The 13,717-nt window shown below is 50.5% G+C and overlaps 1 protein-coding gene across 2 annotated transcripts in view; it reads right to left on the bottom strand.

Annotated features, from left to right (window-relative positions):
• Positions 1-13,717, bottom strand: part of LOC140398986 (coiled-coil domain-containing protein 120-like) — a 197,520-nt gene that overhangs the window by 75,802 nt on the left and 108,001 nt on the right. For both annotated transcript variants that reach the window (XM_072488013.1, XM_072488014.1), the window contains exons 7-8: positions 11,270-11,447; positions 3,012-3,098 (exon numbers count right to left, since the gene is read on the bottom strand). In XM_072488013.1, coding sequence (XP_072344114.1) covers positions 3,012-3,098; positions 11,270-11,447 — 265 coding nt within the window. The remainder of the gene's footprint in view (positions 1-3,011; positions 3,099-11,269; positions 11,448-13,717) is intronic.

Genomic DNA, 13,717 nt, shown 5'->3' on the forward strand with positions numbered 1-13,717 from the left:
AAGGTTGAGGGAGCTAGGGCTATTCTCACTGGGGCAAAGAAGGAAGAGAGGTGACTTGATAGAGGTGTACAAGGTGATGAGAGGCATGGATAGAGTGGATAGCCAGAGACTTTTCCCCAGGGTGGAAATGGCTGTCACGAGGGGACATAAGTTTAAGGTGATTGGAGGAAGGTATTGGGGAGATGTCAGAGGTAGGTTCTTTACATAGAGAGTGGTGGGTGTGTGGAATGCACTGCCAGCAGAGGTGGTGGAGTCAGAGTCATTAGGGACATTTAAGCGACTCTTGGACAGGCACATGGACACACATGGACAGCAGTAAATTGAAGGGGTGTAGGTTAGGTTGATCTTAGATGAGGATAAATGGTCGGCACAACATCGTGGGCCGAAGGGCCTCTACTGTGCTGTACTGTTCTATGAAAGAGAGCGAGCACAACAGAGAGAGGACAAGCCGTGGAGAAATTGTGCAAAACAGAGAGCACATGAAAGAGAGCGCACGTGAAAGAGCACACGTGAAAGAGAGAGTATGCGTGACACATGAAGGAGAGCATGTGAAAGAGGGGAAGAACAGTAAGTGAACAGAGCTAGGGTCAGCGGGTAGAGCTACGGTCAGCAGGCAGAGTTAGGGTCAGCAGGCCGTGAGAGAGCGCACGACAGAGACAGAGAGCTAACAGAGAGCATGGGACAGTGCGCGTGACAGAGAGCTCGCGATAGCGAGAGCGTGACAGAAGGAGATAGAGAGTGGGCAACAGAGGGAAACAGAAACAGAGAGAGAAAGAGACAAGAGAGGGAGAGACAGAGGGCTTGAAATCAATCACAAACAGTATCGAGACATACATCTGCCTCCTCTCTGACTGAGTCTCAGTCCCACAGCCTGAGGCTTTCATTTCTGGACAGAAGGGGAGGAAATACACAGAGAAAGCCATTTAGCCCCTCGGAGGAGGCCATTCAGCCCCTCTCGAGCCTGTTATACAGGAACAGGAGGAGGCCATTCAGCCCCGCTCTTGTCTGCTACACAGGAACAGGAGGAGGCCATTCAGCCCTCTCAAGCCTGTTACACAGGAACAGGAGGAGGCCATTCAGCCCCTCTCGTCTACACAGGAACAGGAGGAGGCCATTCAGCCCCTCGCGTCTACACAGGAACAGGAGGAGGCCATTCAGCCCCTCTCGAGCCTGTTACACAGGAACAGGAGGAGGCCATTCAGCCCGTCTCGTGTCTGTTACACAGGAACAGGAGGAGGCCCATTCAGCCCCTCTCGAGCCTGTTACACAGGAACAGGAGGAGGCCCATTCAGCCCCTCTCGTGTCTGTTACACAGGAACAGGAAGAGGACCATTCAGCCTCTCTAGAAACTGTTACACAGACACAGGAGGAGCCCCTTTCCGAAGCTCTCAAGCCCATTACACAGAAGCAAGAGGAGGCCCTTTCAGGACCTCTCATGCTTGTAATACAGGAGGGAATGAAGGGATAGGGGAATGGAGGGGAAGAAGAGGGGAGGTGGTTGGGCAGTGGCGGTGGGGGAGGGAATGGAGGAGAGCTGGAATGAGAGAATGGAGGGGACGTGGAGGAAGTGGGAGAAGGAATGGAGGGGAGGTATTGGGAGAGGGAATGGAGAGGAGGTGGATGGAGTGGACAAGAGAATGGAGACGAGGTGGATGGAGCGGACAAGGGAGTGGAGACGAGGTGGATGGAGTGGACAAGAGAATGGAGGGGAGGTGGATGGAGTGGACAAGGGAATGGAGGGGAGGTGGATGGAGTAGACAAGGGAATGGAGGGGAGGTGGATGGAGTGGACGAGGGAATGGAGGAGAGGTGGATGGAGTGGACAAGGGAATGGAGGGGAGGTGGATGGAGTGGACAAGGGAATGGAGGGGCGGTGGATGGAGTGGACAAGGGAATGGAGGGGAGGTGGAAGGAGTGGATGAGGGAATGGAGGGGAGGTGGATGGAGTGGATGTGGGAATGGAGGTGAGGTGGATGGAGTGGATGAGGGAATGGAGGCGAGGTGGATGGAGTGGACAAGGGAATGGAGGGGAGTGGATGAGGGAATGGAGGGGAGGTGGATGGAGTGGATGAGGGAATGGAGGGGAGGTGGTGGGAGTGGACAAGGGAATGGAGGGGAGGTGGATGGAGTGGACAAGGGAATGGAGGGGAGGTGGTGGGAGTGGATGAGGGAATCAAGGAGAGGTGGAGGGAGAGGGAATTGAGGGGTGCTGGGAGTGGGCAGGGAGAAGGCGAGCCACTGTTTGACCACAGGAAAGGATGCACTGTGAACAGTGGACTGCCTGGGCCTTTACAGGGAGAGAAAGAGAGGCCCGTTTGGGGAGGTACCGCTGGACCCCATTGTGTAGGGGGCAGGCCAGTCCTTCAAAGTGAGAGTGCCATGACTCATTCTCTCTCCATCTTGCTGCCTTTCACATTCTGTCCATTCCTCCTCTCTTACCCCAAGCTCTATACCTCGCCCAGTCTGCCTCTCACCTCATAATCATCCATTTTCACTCTCTCCCACCCTACATTACACCTGATCTCCTTCTCTCACTCCCATCTCTCACTCTTTTTCCCTGAGCTATCGTTTTCTTTTCTTCCTAATTTGCTCTCTCTTTCTCTCTCTTTGGTTCCTTCCCCCTTCAGCTCCCCGTACTTCCTCGTTTGGCCCCTCGCACCCCCCAACCAACACTCACTCCAATGGTCAGGCAGAGAGGGAGAGCGGCCTGTAAGGAGATTCCCGGGATTAATCCTCTCACCCCCCAATCACAGCCGAGGAAAGAGCCTTCATTCCCTGCTCCAAACCCCACCTCAGCTTCACAATGAGGCCAGAATAAAATGTCAAATTTGGAGAGGAAATGCTGAGAAAAGCTCAGCGAGTCTGGCAGCATCTGTGGCGAGAGAGAGAGAGAGAGAATGTTCTCTCTCCACAGATTCTCCCGGAGCTGCGGAGCTTTTCCGACATTTTGTGTTTTAAACAGCACCGATCGAACGCTTTTTCCCTGTGCACAGGGCAAGGCTGGTGTCCCACCTGTAATGTCCGGATCTGTCCCTGTAAATGACGGGTGAAGATGGGACACTTCTTCTCCCTGCTCCTGACTGACTCCTCTGCAACATCCTGCATGGAGAGAGCCAGAGAGAGAGAGACAAACAAGTGAATCACAAAGCACCATTCACCAGCTCACTCCAGCCCAAAGAACTTCGCCGCGAACGAGGTGATCGACTGAGAGGTCATCATATTCCCCTGGGACCTGCCTCACAGCGCCAGGGACCTGGGTTCGATTCTGACATCGGGTGACACGTTCTCCCCGTGCCTTTGTGGGTTTCCTCCGGCTTCTCCAGTCCAATGATGTGCAGGTTCGGTGGATTGACCACGATAGTGACCACATTTTAGGTGGGATTACGGCGATAGGGCAGGGGATTGGGCCTAAGGAGAAGGCTCTTTCAGAGAGTCGGTGCAGATCTGATGATCCTTCTGCACTGTAGGGATTCTATGATTCTATTACCTTGGAAAACATCCCCCCCCCGACTCTTCTTTCAAACATGGCCATGGGGACATTTATATTCCCCAGATAAAGCAGAAAAGGGGCCTTTGATTAAAAATGTTATTCAGAGAAACAGTATATCCGACGCTGCAGCGCTCCCTCAGCACAGACTCTTCGACAGTGCAGCGCTCCTTCCGAATAACCCTCCGACAGTGCAGACCTTCCTCAGCACTGAGCCTCTGTCAGTGCGGTGCCCCCTCACTACTGACAGTATGACACTCCCTCAGTACGGACCCTCTTGACAGTGCGACTCCCTCAGCACTAACCCTCCGACAGTGCGGCAATCCCTCAGCACTAACCCTCCGACAGTGCGGCGCTCCCTCAGCACTGACCCTCCGACAGTGCGACTCCCTCAGCACTAACCCTCCGACAGCGTGGCGCTCCCTCAGCACTGACCCTCCGACAGTGCGACTCCCTCAGCACTGACCCTCCAACAGTGTGGCGCTCCCTCAGCACTGACCCTCTGACAGTGCGACTCCCTCAGCACTGACCCTCCGACAGTGTGGCGCTCCCTCAGCACTGACCGGCTGACAGTGCGACTCCCTCAGCACTGATCCTCCGACAGTGCGGTGCTCCCTCAGCACTAACCCTCCAACAGCGCGGCGCTCCCTCAGCACTAACCCTCCGACAGTGCGGCGCTCCCTCAGCACTGATCCTCCGACAGTGCGGCGCTCCCTCAGCACTAACCCTCTGACAGTGCGGCGCTCCCTCAGCACTAACCCTCCGACAGTGCGGCGCTTCCTCAGCACTGACCCTCCGACAGTGCGGTGCTCCCTCAGCACTAACCCTCCGACAGTGCGGCGCTCCCTCAGCACTAACCCTCCGACAGTGCGACGCCTCCCTCAGCACTGACCCTCCGACAGTGCGACGCTCCCTCAGCACTGACCCTCCGACAGTGCGGCGCTCCCTCAGCACTGACACTCCGACAGTGCAGTGCTCCCTCAGCACTAACCCTCCGACAGTGCGGCGTTCCCTCAGCACTGACCCTCCGACAGTGCGGCGCTCCCTGAGCACTGACCCTCCGAGTGCGGCGCTCCCTCAGCACTAACCCTCCAACAGTGCAGCGCTCCCTCAGCACTGACCCTCCGACAGTGCAGCGCTCCCTCAGCACTGACCCTCCGACAGTGCGGCGCTCCCTCAGCACTAACCCTCCGACAGTGCGGCGCTCCCTCAGCACTGACTCTCCAACTGGGTAAACAAGCAGCCTTGAGGAAAGACCCGAAATGCTAGCTCCCTTTTCTCTCCACAGGCCTGCTGAAATTGTCCAGTATTTTCTGCTTTTGTTTCAGATTTCAGCATCTGCCGTAATTTGCTTTCATCTTGAGTAAGACTTGGTTTCCTGATAAGGCACAAGTTGTAAAGTCGCCGGTAAGCCTTACGTCAGTGGTTGGGAAATTACTGGAGAGAATTCTTCGAGACAGGATCTACTGCTATTTGGAAGCAAATGGACGTATTAGTGAGAGGCAGCATGGTTTTGTGAAGGGGAGGTCGTGTGTCACTAACTTGATAGAGATTTTCGCAGAGGTCACGAAGATGATTGATGCAGGTAGGGCAGTGGATGTTGTATATATGGACTTTGTAAGGCCTTTGACAAGGTCCCTCATGGTAGACTGGTACAAATGGTGAAGTCACACAGGATCAGGGGTGAGCTGGCAAGGTGGATACAGAACTGGCTCGGTCATCGAAGGCAGAGAGTAGCAATGGAAGGGTGCTTTTCTAATTGGAGGGCTGTGACTAGTGGTGTTCCGCAGGGATCAGTGCTGGGACCTTTGCTGTTCATAGTATATATAAATGATTTGGAGGAAAACGTAACTGGTCTGATTAGTAAGTTTGCAGACGACACAAAGTTTGGTGGAATTACGGATAGCGATGAGGACTGTCAGAGGATACAGCAGGATTTAGATCGTTTGGAGACTTGGGCGGAGAGATGGCAGATGGAGTTTAATGCGGACAAATGTGAGGTAATGCATTTTGGAAGGTCTAATGCATGCAAGGAATATACAGTGAATGGTAGAACCCTCAAGAGTATTGAAAGAGAGATCTAGGTGTACAGGTCCACAGGTCATTGAAAGGGGCAACACAGGTGAAGGTAGTCAAGAAGCCATACGGCATGCTTGCCTTCATTGGTCGGGGCATTGAGTATAAGAATTGGCAAGTCATGTTGCAGCTGTATAGAACCTTAGTTAGGCCACACTTGGAGTGTAGTGTTCAATTCTGGTCGCCACACTACCAGAAGGATGCCCTCCATACCAGGCAAAATTCTGGTAAATCTCTTCTGCACCCTTTCTAAAGCCTCCACATCCTTCTAGCTATGAGGACGGGTTGAATAAACTTGGTTTGTTCTCACTGGAACGACAGAGGTTGAGGGGCGACCTGATAGAGGTCTACAAAATTATGAGGGGCATAGTCAGAGTTGATAGTGAGAAGCTTTTCTCCAGGACAGAGGGGTCAATTACTAGGAGGCATAGGATTAAGGTGAGAGGGGCAAGGTTTAGAGTAGATGTACGAGGCAAGTTTTTTTACACAGAACTCACTGCCGGAGGAGGTGGTGGAAGCAGGGACGATAGGGACATTTAAGAGGCATCTTGACAAATACATGAATAGGATGGGAATAGAGGGATACAGAGCCCGGAAGTGTAGAAGATTGTAGTTTAGTCAGGCAGCACGGGCTTGGATGGCCGAAGGGCCTGGGCTTGGATGGCCGAAGGGCCTGTTCCTGTGCTGTACTTGTCTTTGTTCTTTGTTCTTTGTTGACTATTTGCAGTTTTTAAACTCTGTTTCTAATGGGGCGTGTTGTGTTCTGCTGCTTCATGTACCATCAGCTGCTTTCTTGATGTTTGCTTTGACAAAGAAAGCTCCAGACTATGAAATGAGTTCAACTTTTTATTGAACGATTAACACAGTTCTTAAATGAGTTTGACTCTCTGCTAATCTAACTGTAGTAACTCAGTCTATCTGTACCAGCTTGCTCTAAGCCACGTACTGGGTGTGATGCTGCTGATCAACCCTGATGTACTCTCTAGATGTCTGTCTGTGGAAAGAGGCAGAGCCTGTGTGCCCTGTCCTTTTAAAAGGGTTGTGAAGTGCCCCTTGTGGTAATGCCATCTCTGGGTGTCCTGATTACCCATTGGTTGAGTCCTGTTGGAATGACCCATTGGCTGTATGTCTGCATGTCATCACATCTCTGGTGCTCCCTCTAGTGGTTACTTAGTTGTAGTGTATTTACATTAACCCCTCGTGTATATACAGTGATGCCTATCACCACAGGGCAGAGTCAGCGATTAATGTCTGGTCCGGGAGTAGCTGAGCAATTTGGGTTGCATCTGAAGAGCTGTGTGGGCCTCAGCCTAGACGCTAATGCAGATTTCCTGAGGGACTTGGAAAACCCAGTTGGGACACTTAAATTCTTCCTCATTTCTTTCTGCCTCCTGCTCAGACAATCCTCGCGTTTAGCAAACTGTCAAGAACCTCTTTCCAATCTCTGTTTTCCCTTGTTTATTCCTGCCTTGCTGGCTCTCCCAGAACTGTAAACCTTGCTTTCAAACTGCAGCCCTTTGGTTTTGAACTGAACTCCCACCCCGCTGCCAGCTGCTATTTTAACTGGCTGGGCAGACCTCTTGATTCAGTATGCTCTGTGGCATGGCCCGGGATGTCATTTTGATGCACTCACAAGCAGCCAATTGGCTCTTCCAGGCCACCCCCTGTTTTGGATTGCGATTGGTGGAGCCATTCAGAAACCTCTGGAATAAAAGGAAGTTACATTTTCGCTTTCAGTTTCTGCTTAGACCTCAAAGGCAGCACACAGCAGGTCGTGTCTCTCTCTCTCTCTACTCTTTCTCTGGCGTTTTAAAAGGTTTCCAGCTAGCCCGTGGAAATTCCACTGGAAGGTAAAGCAGATATTTCAACTCTCTTTATGGAGATTTAAAAGGCTGAAGCTTGAGAAAGTAACTTCTGATCAACAGTCTCCAAACAGGTCTGTAACACCTAACCTGTGTTTAGAAGGCTGTGGCAGGCACAGTGCTGATATCTCCTCTGAGGTTTGAAAGAAAGACCCCTTTTTACTTTTTTTTCACTGCAGTTAATCTTGATCAGCAGGGACGGCAGACAAGTGTTCGCTAAGTGGAGTGGACGGGCAACCTTATTTTAAATTCTCGGGTAGAGGATACTAATATTATCTCAGTGCGTCTGAGAGCCAGTCTGGTGGAGGCCAGTACAACTGAAAGTGACTCCCCAGAGAGAATTCTACCGCCTACATGTTCTAATGCAAGTCAAACTTTAAAAGATCCAGACCAACCGATCAGATCACCAACTATCTGCAACCTCAGCAGCAAAGATTAATCTCTCATTCCCAGTTTAATCCCTATTATTTTGAACCTTTCCTACCACCACTCTCCACCTCCACCCCCACCCCCAATGTGTATCTGTCTTGTGTGACTCTGGGTGGAGGGTGGGACATGCTTATGGGAATAATTATATTAGTAGACCATTATTCTATTAATTCCATTACATGTTTATCTTTTCTCTCATAATAAACAGTTTTTAATGTTTCATTTACAAATCTGGTATCTGTAATTCATTGGAGCAGTCAAGGATCAAAGTTCTCAGGGAAATACACGAGTCATTGGTTAATTCAATATTTAGGTGTCTGTGGGGCTGGAACTGGCCGTGCACACGCCCAGGGTGTATCTGTGGGGCTGGAACTGGCCGTGCACACGTACAGGGTGTCGTAACAAAATGTTAATTTGATGAGCTCTTGAGCAGGATTTGAACTCACAAGCTCTTGACCCAGATTCACAAAACTCCACCGATTCAATCAGCAAAACTAGAGGGATACAACCGGAAGAGATGACTGTGCTGCATGTGTGTGTGTGTGGGGGGGGGGGGGGGGGCATAGAACATAGAACAGTACAGCACAGTACAGGCCCTTCAGCCCACGATGTTGTGCCGACCATTTATCCTAATCTTAGATCAACCTAACCTACAGCCCTTCATGTTACTGCTGTCCATGTGCCTGTCCAAGAGTCGCTTAAATATCCCTAATGACTCTGACTCCACCACCTCTGCTGGCAGTGCATTCCACACACCCACCACTCTGTGTAAAGAACCTACCTCTGGCATATCCCCTATACCTTCCTCCAATCACCTTAAAATTATGTCCCCTCATGACAGCCATTTCCACCCTGGGGAAAAGTCTCTGGCTATCCACTCTATCCATGCCTCTCATCACCTTGTACATCTCTGTCAAGTCACCTCGCTTCCTTCTTCACTCCAGTGAGAATAGCCCTAGCTCCCTCAACCTTTCTTCATAAGACATGTCCTCCAGTCCAGGCAGCATCCTGGTAAATCTCCTCTGTACCCTCTCCAAAGCATCCACATCCTTCCTAGAATGAGGCGACCAGAACTGGACACAATAGTCCAAGTGTGGTCTAACTAGAGTTTTATAAAGCTGCAGCAAAACTTCACGGCTCTTAAATTCAATCCCCTGTTAATGAAAGCCAACACACCATATGCCTTCTTAACAACCCTATCAACCTGGGTGGCAACTTTGAGGGATCTATATACATGGGCCCCAAGATCCCTCTCTTCAAACTTCCAAGAATCCTGCCTTTAACCCTGTATTCAGCATTCAAATTCGACCTTCCAAAATGAATCACTTCACATTTATCAAGGTTGAACTCCATCTCCCACTTCTCAGCCCAGCTCTGCATCCTGTCAATGTCCTGCTGTAACCTGCAACAATCCTCAACACTATCTACAACTCCACCAACCTTTGTGTCATCGGCAAACTTACTAACCCATCCTTCCATTTCCTCATCCAAGTCATTTGTAAAAACCACAAAGAGCAGAGGTCCCAGAACAGATCCTTGCGGGACACCACTGGTCACCGACCTCCAGGCGGAATAGTTTCCACTACCACTCGCTGTCTTCTTTTGGCCAGCCAATTCTGTATCCAGACAACCAAATTTCCCTGTATCCCATGCCCCCTAACTTTCTGAATGAGCCTACCATGGGGAACCTTATCAAACGCCTTACTGAAATCCATATACACCACAGCCACTGCCCGACCTTCATCAATGTGTCTCGTCACATCCTCAAAGAATTCAATGAGGTTTGTGAGGCATGACCTGCCCCTCACAAAGCTATGCTGACTATCTTTAATCAAACTATGTTTTTCTAAATAATCATAAATCCTATCTCTCAGAATCCTTTCCAAAATTTTGCTCACCACAGTAAGACTGATGGGTCTGTAATTCCCAGGGATTTCCCTATTCCCTTTCTTGAACAGGGGAACAACATTGTCTCCCTCCAATTATCCGGTACTACTCCAGTGGAGAGTGAGGACGCAAAGGTCATCACCAATGGCACAGCAATCTCCTCCCTTGCTTCCCGTAGTAATCTTGGGTATATCCCATCAGGCCCAGGGGACTTATCTATCCTGATGCTTTTCAAGATTTCCAGCACATCCTCCTTAATATCAACCTGTTTGAGACTGTTAACCTGGTTCACACTGTTCTCTTGGGCAACAAGGTCCCTCTCTCTAGTGAATACTGAAGCAAAGTATTTATTTAGGGTCTCCCCCATCTCCTCACTCTAGGCATATGTTCCCTCCACTATCCCTGATCAGCCCTACTCTCACTCTGATCATCCTCTTATTTCTCACATAAGTGCAGAGCGCCTTGGGGTTTCCCCTAATCCTTCCCGCCAGGGCTTTTTCATGCCCCCTTCTAGCTCTCCTAAGTCCATTTTTTAGTTCCTTCCTGGCTACCTTGTAACCCTCTGGAGCTGAGTCAGATCCTTGCATCCTCAACCTTACGTAGGCTTCCTTCTTTTGACTAGAAGCTCCACGTCTCTTGTCATCCAAGGCTCCTTCACCTTACCATTCCTTCCTCGTCTCAGTGGGACAAAACTATTCAGCACTCGCAGCAAGTGCTCCTTAAACAATCCCCACATTAGTTCCCACTTTATGCTCCTCAGTTCCTGTCTAATAGCAGTATAATTTCCCCTCCCCCAGTTAAATACCTTCCCATACTGTGTGTTCCTATCCCTCTCCATGACTATGGATAGACAAAGGTAGAGGGGCAGGGAGGGGAAAGAGAGAGGGAAAGAGAAATTTTACATTAGACTGGGTGGGTTTGATGAGTCAAACAGGAAGGAATATCACTGAGGGACTGATTCACTGTCGGTAAAAGGTTTATTGAACTGGAGTTAATTGGGAGCAGCAAAGTCATCATCTTCAGTCACCTCCATTTCCTAATTCCTCTGTGAGGCTGATTGTACAATGAGCAGAGTTTGAGGACCTGTGTTTTCTCTGGTTTAGATTGGGCGGGGAATCTTACTGAATTGTACAAAGCTTGGCAGAGGAAGGATGATTCCTCCTGGCTGGGAGTCGGATCCGGAACCAGAGAGTGTCACAGTCTCAGGATAATGGGTAAGCCATTTAGGACTGCGAGGTTGGCGAGTATTCACCCCAGAGGCTGTCAGTGAGTATGGTCAAAACCGACATTGATAGATTCCATGTTACTGAGGGCATTAAGGGATTCGGGGGAGATGGTGTTCGGATAGGGGATCAGCTGTGACCCAATTAAATGGCAGAGGAGGCTCGAAGGGCCAAATGCCCTGCTCCTGCATTCCTGTATAACCAAAGTCTTCCCAACCTTGAACTTCGCCCCAAACCCAGTTTTCCAATCCCATCCATTCACCCATCAGTGCTGAAACTGAGTGTGATACGAATCCTTGACTGTACCTGACAGGACTGGCATAGGAATTTCGGTGCCCTCTTGCCTGGCAGTAGATGTCCGTGGGCAACAGTGTCCAGCCATGGTTGCGTCCAACAGTCTGCTCATCTCCCCAAGGGTCCACGCGGGGGGAAGCCCGTCCTTCAGCCCGTAAGGCAGCAGTCAGCGTGGTCTCATCTGGGTGAGCTAGAGACAACAGAAATGGCAGCTGCACCAGCAAGTATATTCCCAAGTAAAGCTCAGTCCACACTCTTCATTGCGCCATCCCTCACATAGGCTCAACTTAGCTCCTGTCTCAGGTCCTCTGCTGCTGAACCACACAACCACACCAACCTCCCCACCCACCCCACAACTCCGACCCCTTCCTCATCCATAACCATTGTCCCACATTCAATCCTCCCTGAGCTTGAGGCCACCCAGGGCACTATTGACTATGTCGTGACTGACAGCGACTCTCGCTCCCCCATCAGCCCTGTGCTCGCTGACCTACACTGGTCGTCAGCATCCGGCTGAAGTGTCGAAAGATTCTCACCCTTGGTAGCAAGTCGCTCCGCGGCCACATCCCCTCCCCATCCCTGTATTCTCCTCCAGCCCCCAAACCCTCCGAGATATCAGTGCCCTTCTAATTCTGAACTCCTTTGGCTTCCCAATTCTAATGGCTCCAGCACACCCAAGCCAAAGGTCTTGAATCCCATTCCTAACCCGTTCTGTCACTCCAGCTCAGCGTCCTCCTTTCAAACCCACCTCTGAGCAAACTCTAGATCAACAGGACCGAGTATCTCCTCTCACAGCTCAGTGCTTTGGACGATGCTGCTGTGAAGTCTCCTGGTGCACCATTGTGCTAAAGGTCGATCAAACCGTCCGAAAGGAAAGAAACCGGACAAACCACCCCAGCATCGATCCGGGAACCGGAAATAACAACGGCAGAACCAGCCCCATCGACCCTTTTTTTTCCAATTAAGGGGCAATTTAGCGTGGCCAATACACCTACCCTGCACATCTTTGGGTTGTGGGAGACACACAGACACGGGGAGAATGTGCAAACTCCACATTCTGGGATTGAACCTAGGTCCTTGGTGCCGTGAGGCAGCAGTGCTAACCACTGCGGCACCATGCCACCCCGCAAAGCCCTCCTTACCTAACATCTGGGGGCTTGTGCCAAAGTTGGGAGAGCTGTCTCTCAGACTAGTTAAACAACAGCCTGACATCGTCATAGTCACAGAATCATACCTTACAGACAATGTCCCAGACACTATGATGACCGTTCCTGGGTATGTCCCGTTTCACTGGCAGGACAGCCCCAGCAGTGGTTTACTGGAGGGAGTTGCCCTGGGAGTCATAAACACCGACTCTGGACCCCAAGAAGTCCCTTGGCTACAGGTTAATCATGGGCAAGGAAACCTCCTGCTGATTACAAAATGAGCATCCCTTATCCGAAATTACAAAGACCGTAAAATTCCAAAATCTGCACTTTCTTTCAAGCACCGGCGAGGTGTCAGGAGTGGGAAATCCCACAAGTCTCCTGGGCAACGCACAGTTCCCACTGCTTGCCGCGCATGCACAGTATATTCCAAAATCTGGAAAATACCAAAATCCGATACACATTTCGGATAATGGATTTTCAACCTGTACCACATACCATCTGTCATAATATACACCAGTATATCATGGTGCAGACGCACACACTGATGGACGCACAGCAAGGCCAATCAACACACACAACACCGCAGCCAATCACCAGTTAGAGCACCGTCACTATAAAGACAAGGACATCACTTTCCCACTCATTCGGGATGCAGCCTCTCAGAAGGAGAGCTTACAGCACAGATCTTCACCATGTGCTGAGTGCATAGACTGGTTAGGACAGGCACAGGTCTTTAGTTTAATCTAACATCGTGTTAACCCAGTGAAAGTATGTTCAACAGTTTCTAGCTTAATAAAATAGTGTTGTACTATTTAAGTGTTGGTGGCCTGTATGTGTTCCACAGATCCAGAGCACCCAACACAACATGATACCAGGAGTTGAGGGATGTTAGAACTACTTAGACCTACCTGCAAGTGATCTGCCTTCCACCAGCATGCAGCCATCCTGCAAAATGGCCAGCGTCCGCCCGCCGCCGCTCCGCATCACCGGTAACCTGGGGGCCAACTGGAAGATATTCAAACAACACTTCCAGCTCTACCTTGAAGCCACAGACCGGGAAGCTGCCTCAGACACCAGGAAGATCGCTCTCTTCCTATCCACGGCCGGGGACCATGCCATCCACATTTTCAGTTCTCTCACTTTTGCTGATGGTGAAGATAAATCAAAATTCAAGACGGTCCTCCTTAAGTTTGACAGTCACTGCGACATCGAGGTGAATGAAAGTTTCGAGCGCTATGTATTCCAACAGCGTTTGCAGGGTAAGGATGAATCTTTCCAGTCCTTTCTCACCTACCTCCGCATCCTTGCGCAG

Source organism: Scyliorhinus torazame, chromosome 22, assembly GCF_047496885.1.
Source record: "Scyliorhinus torazame isolate Kashiwa2021f chromosome 22, sScyTor2.1, whole genome shotgun sequence".
Classification (NCBI taxonomy): Eukaryota; Metazoa; Chordata; class Chondrichthyes; order Carcharhiniformes; family Scyliorhinidae; genus Scyliorhinus; species Scyliorhinus torazame.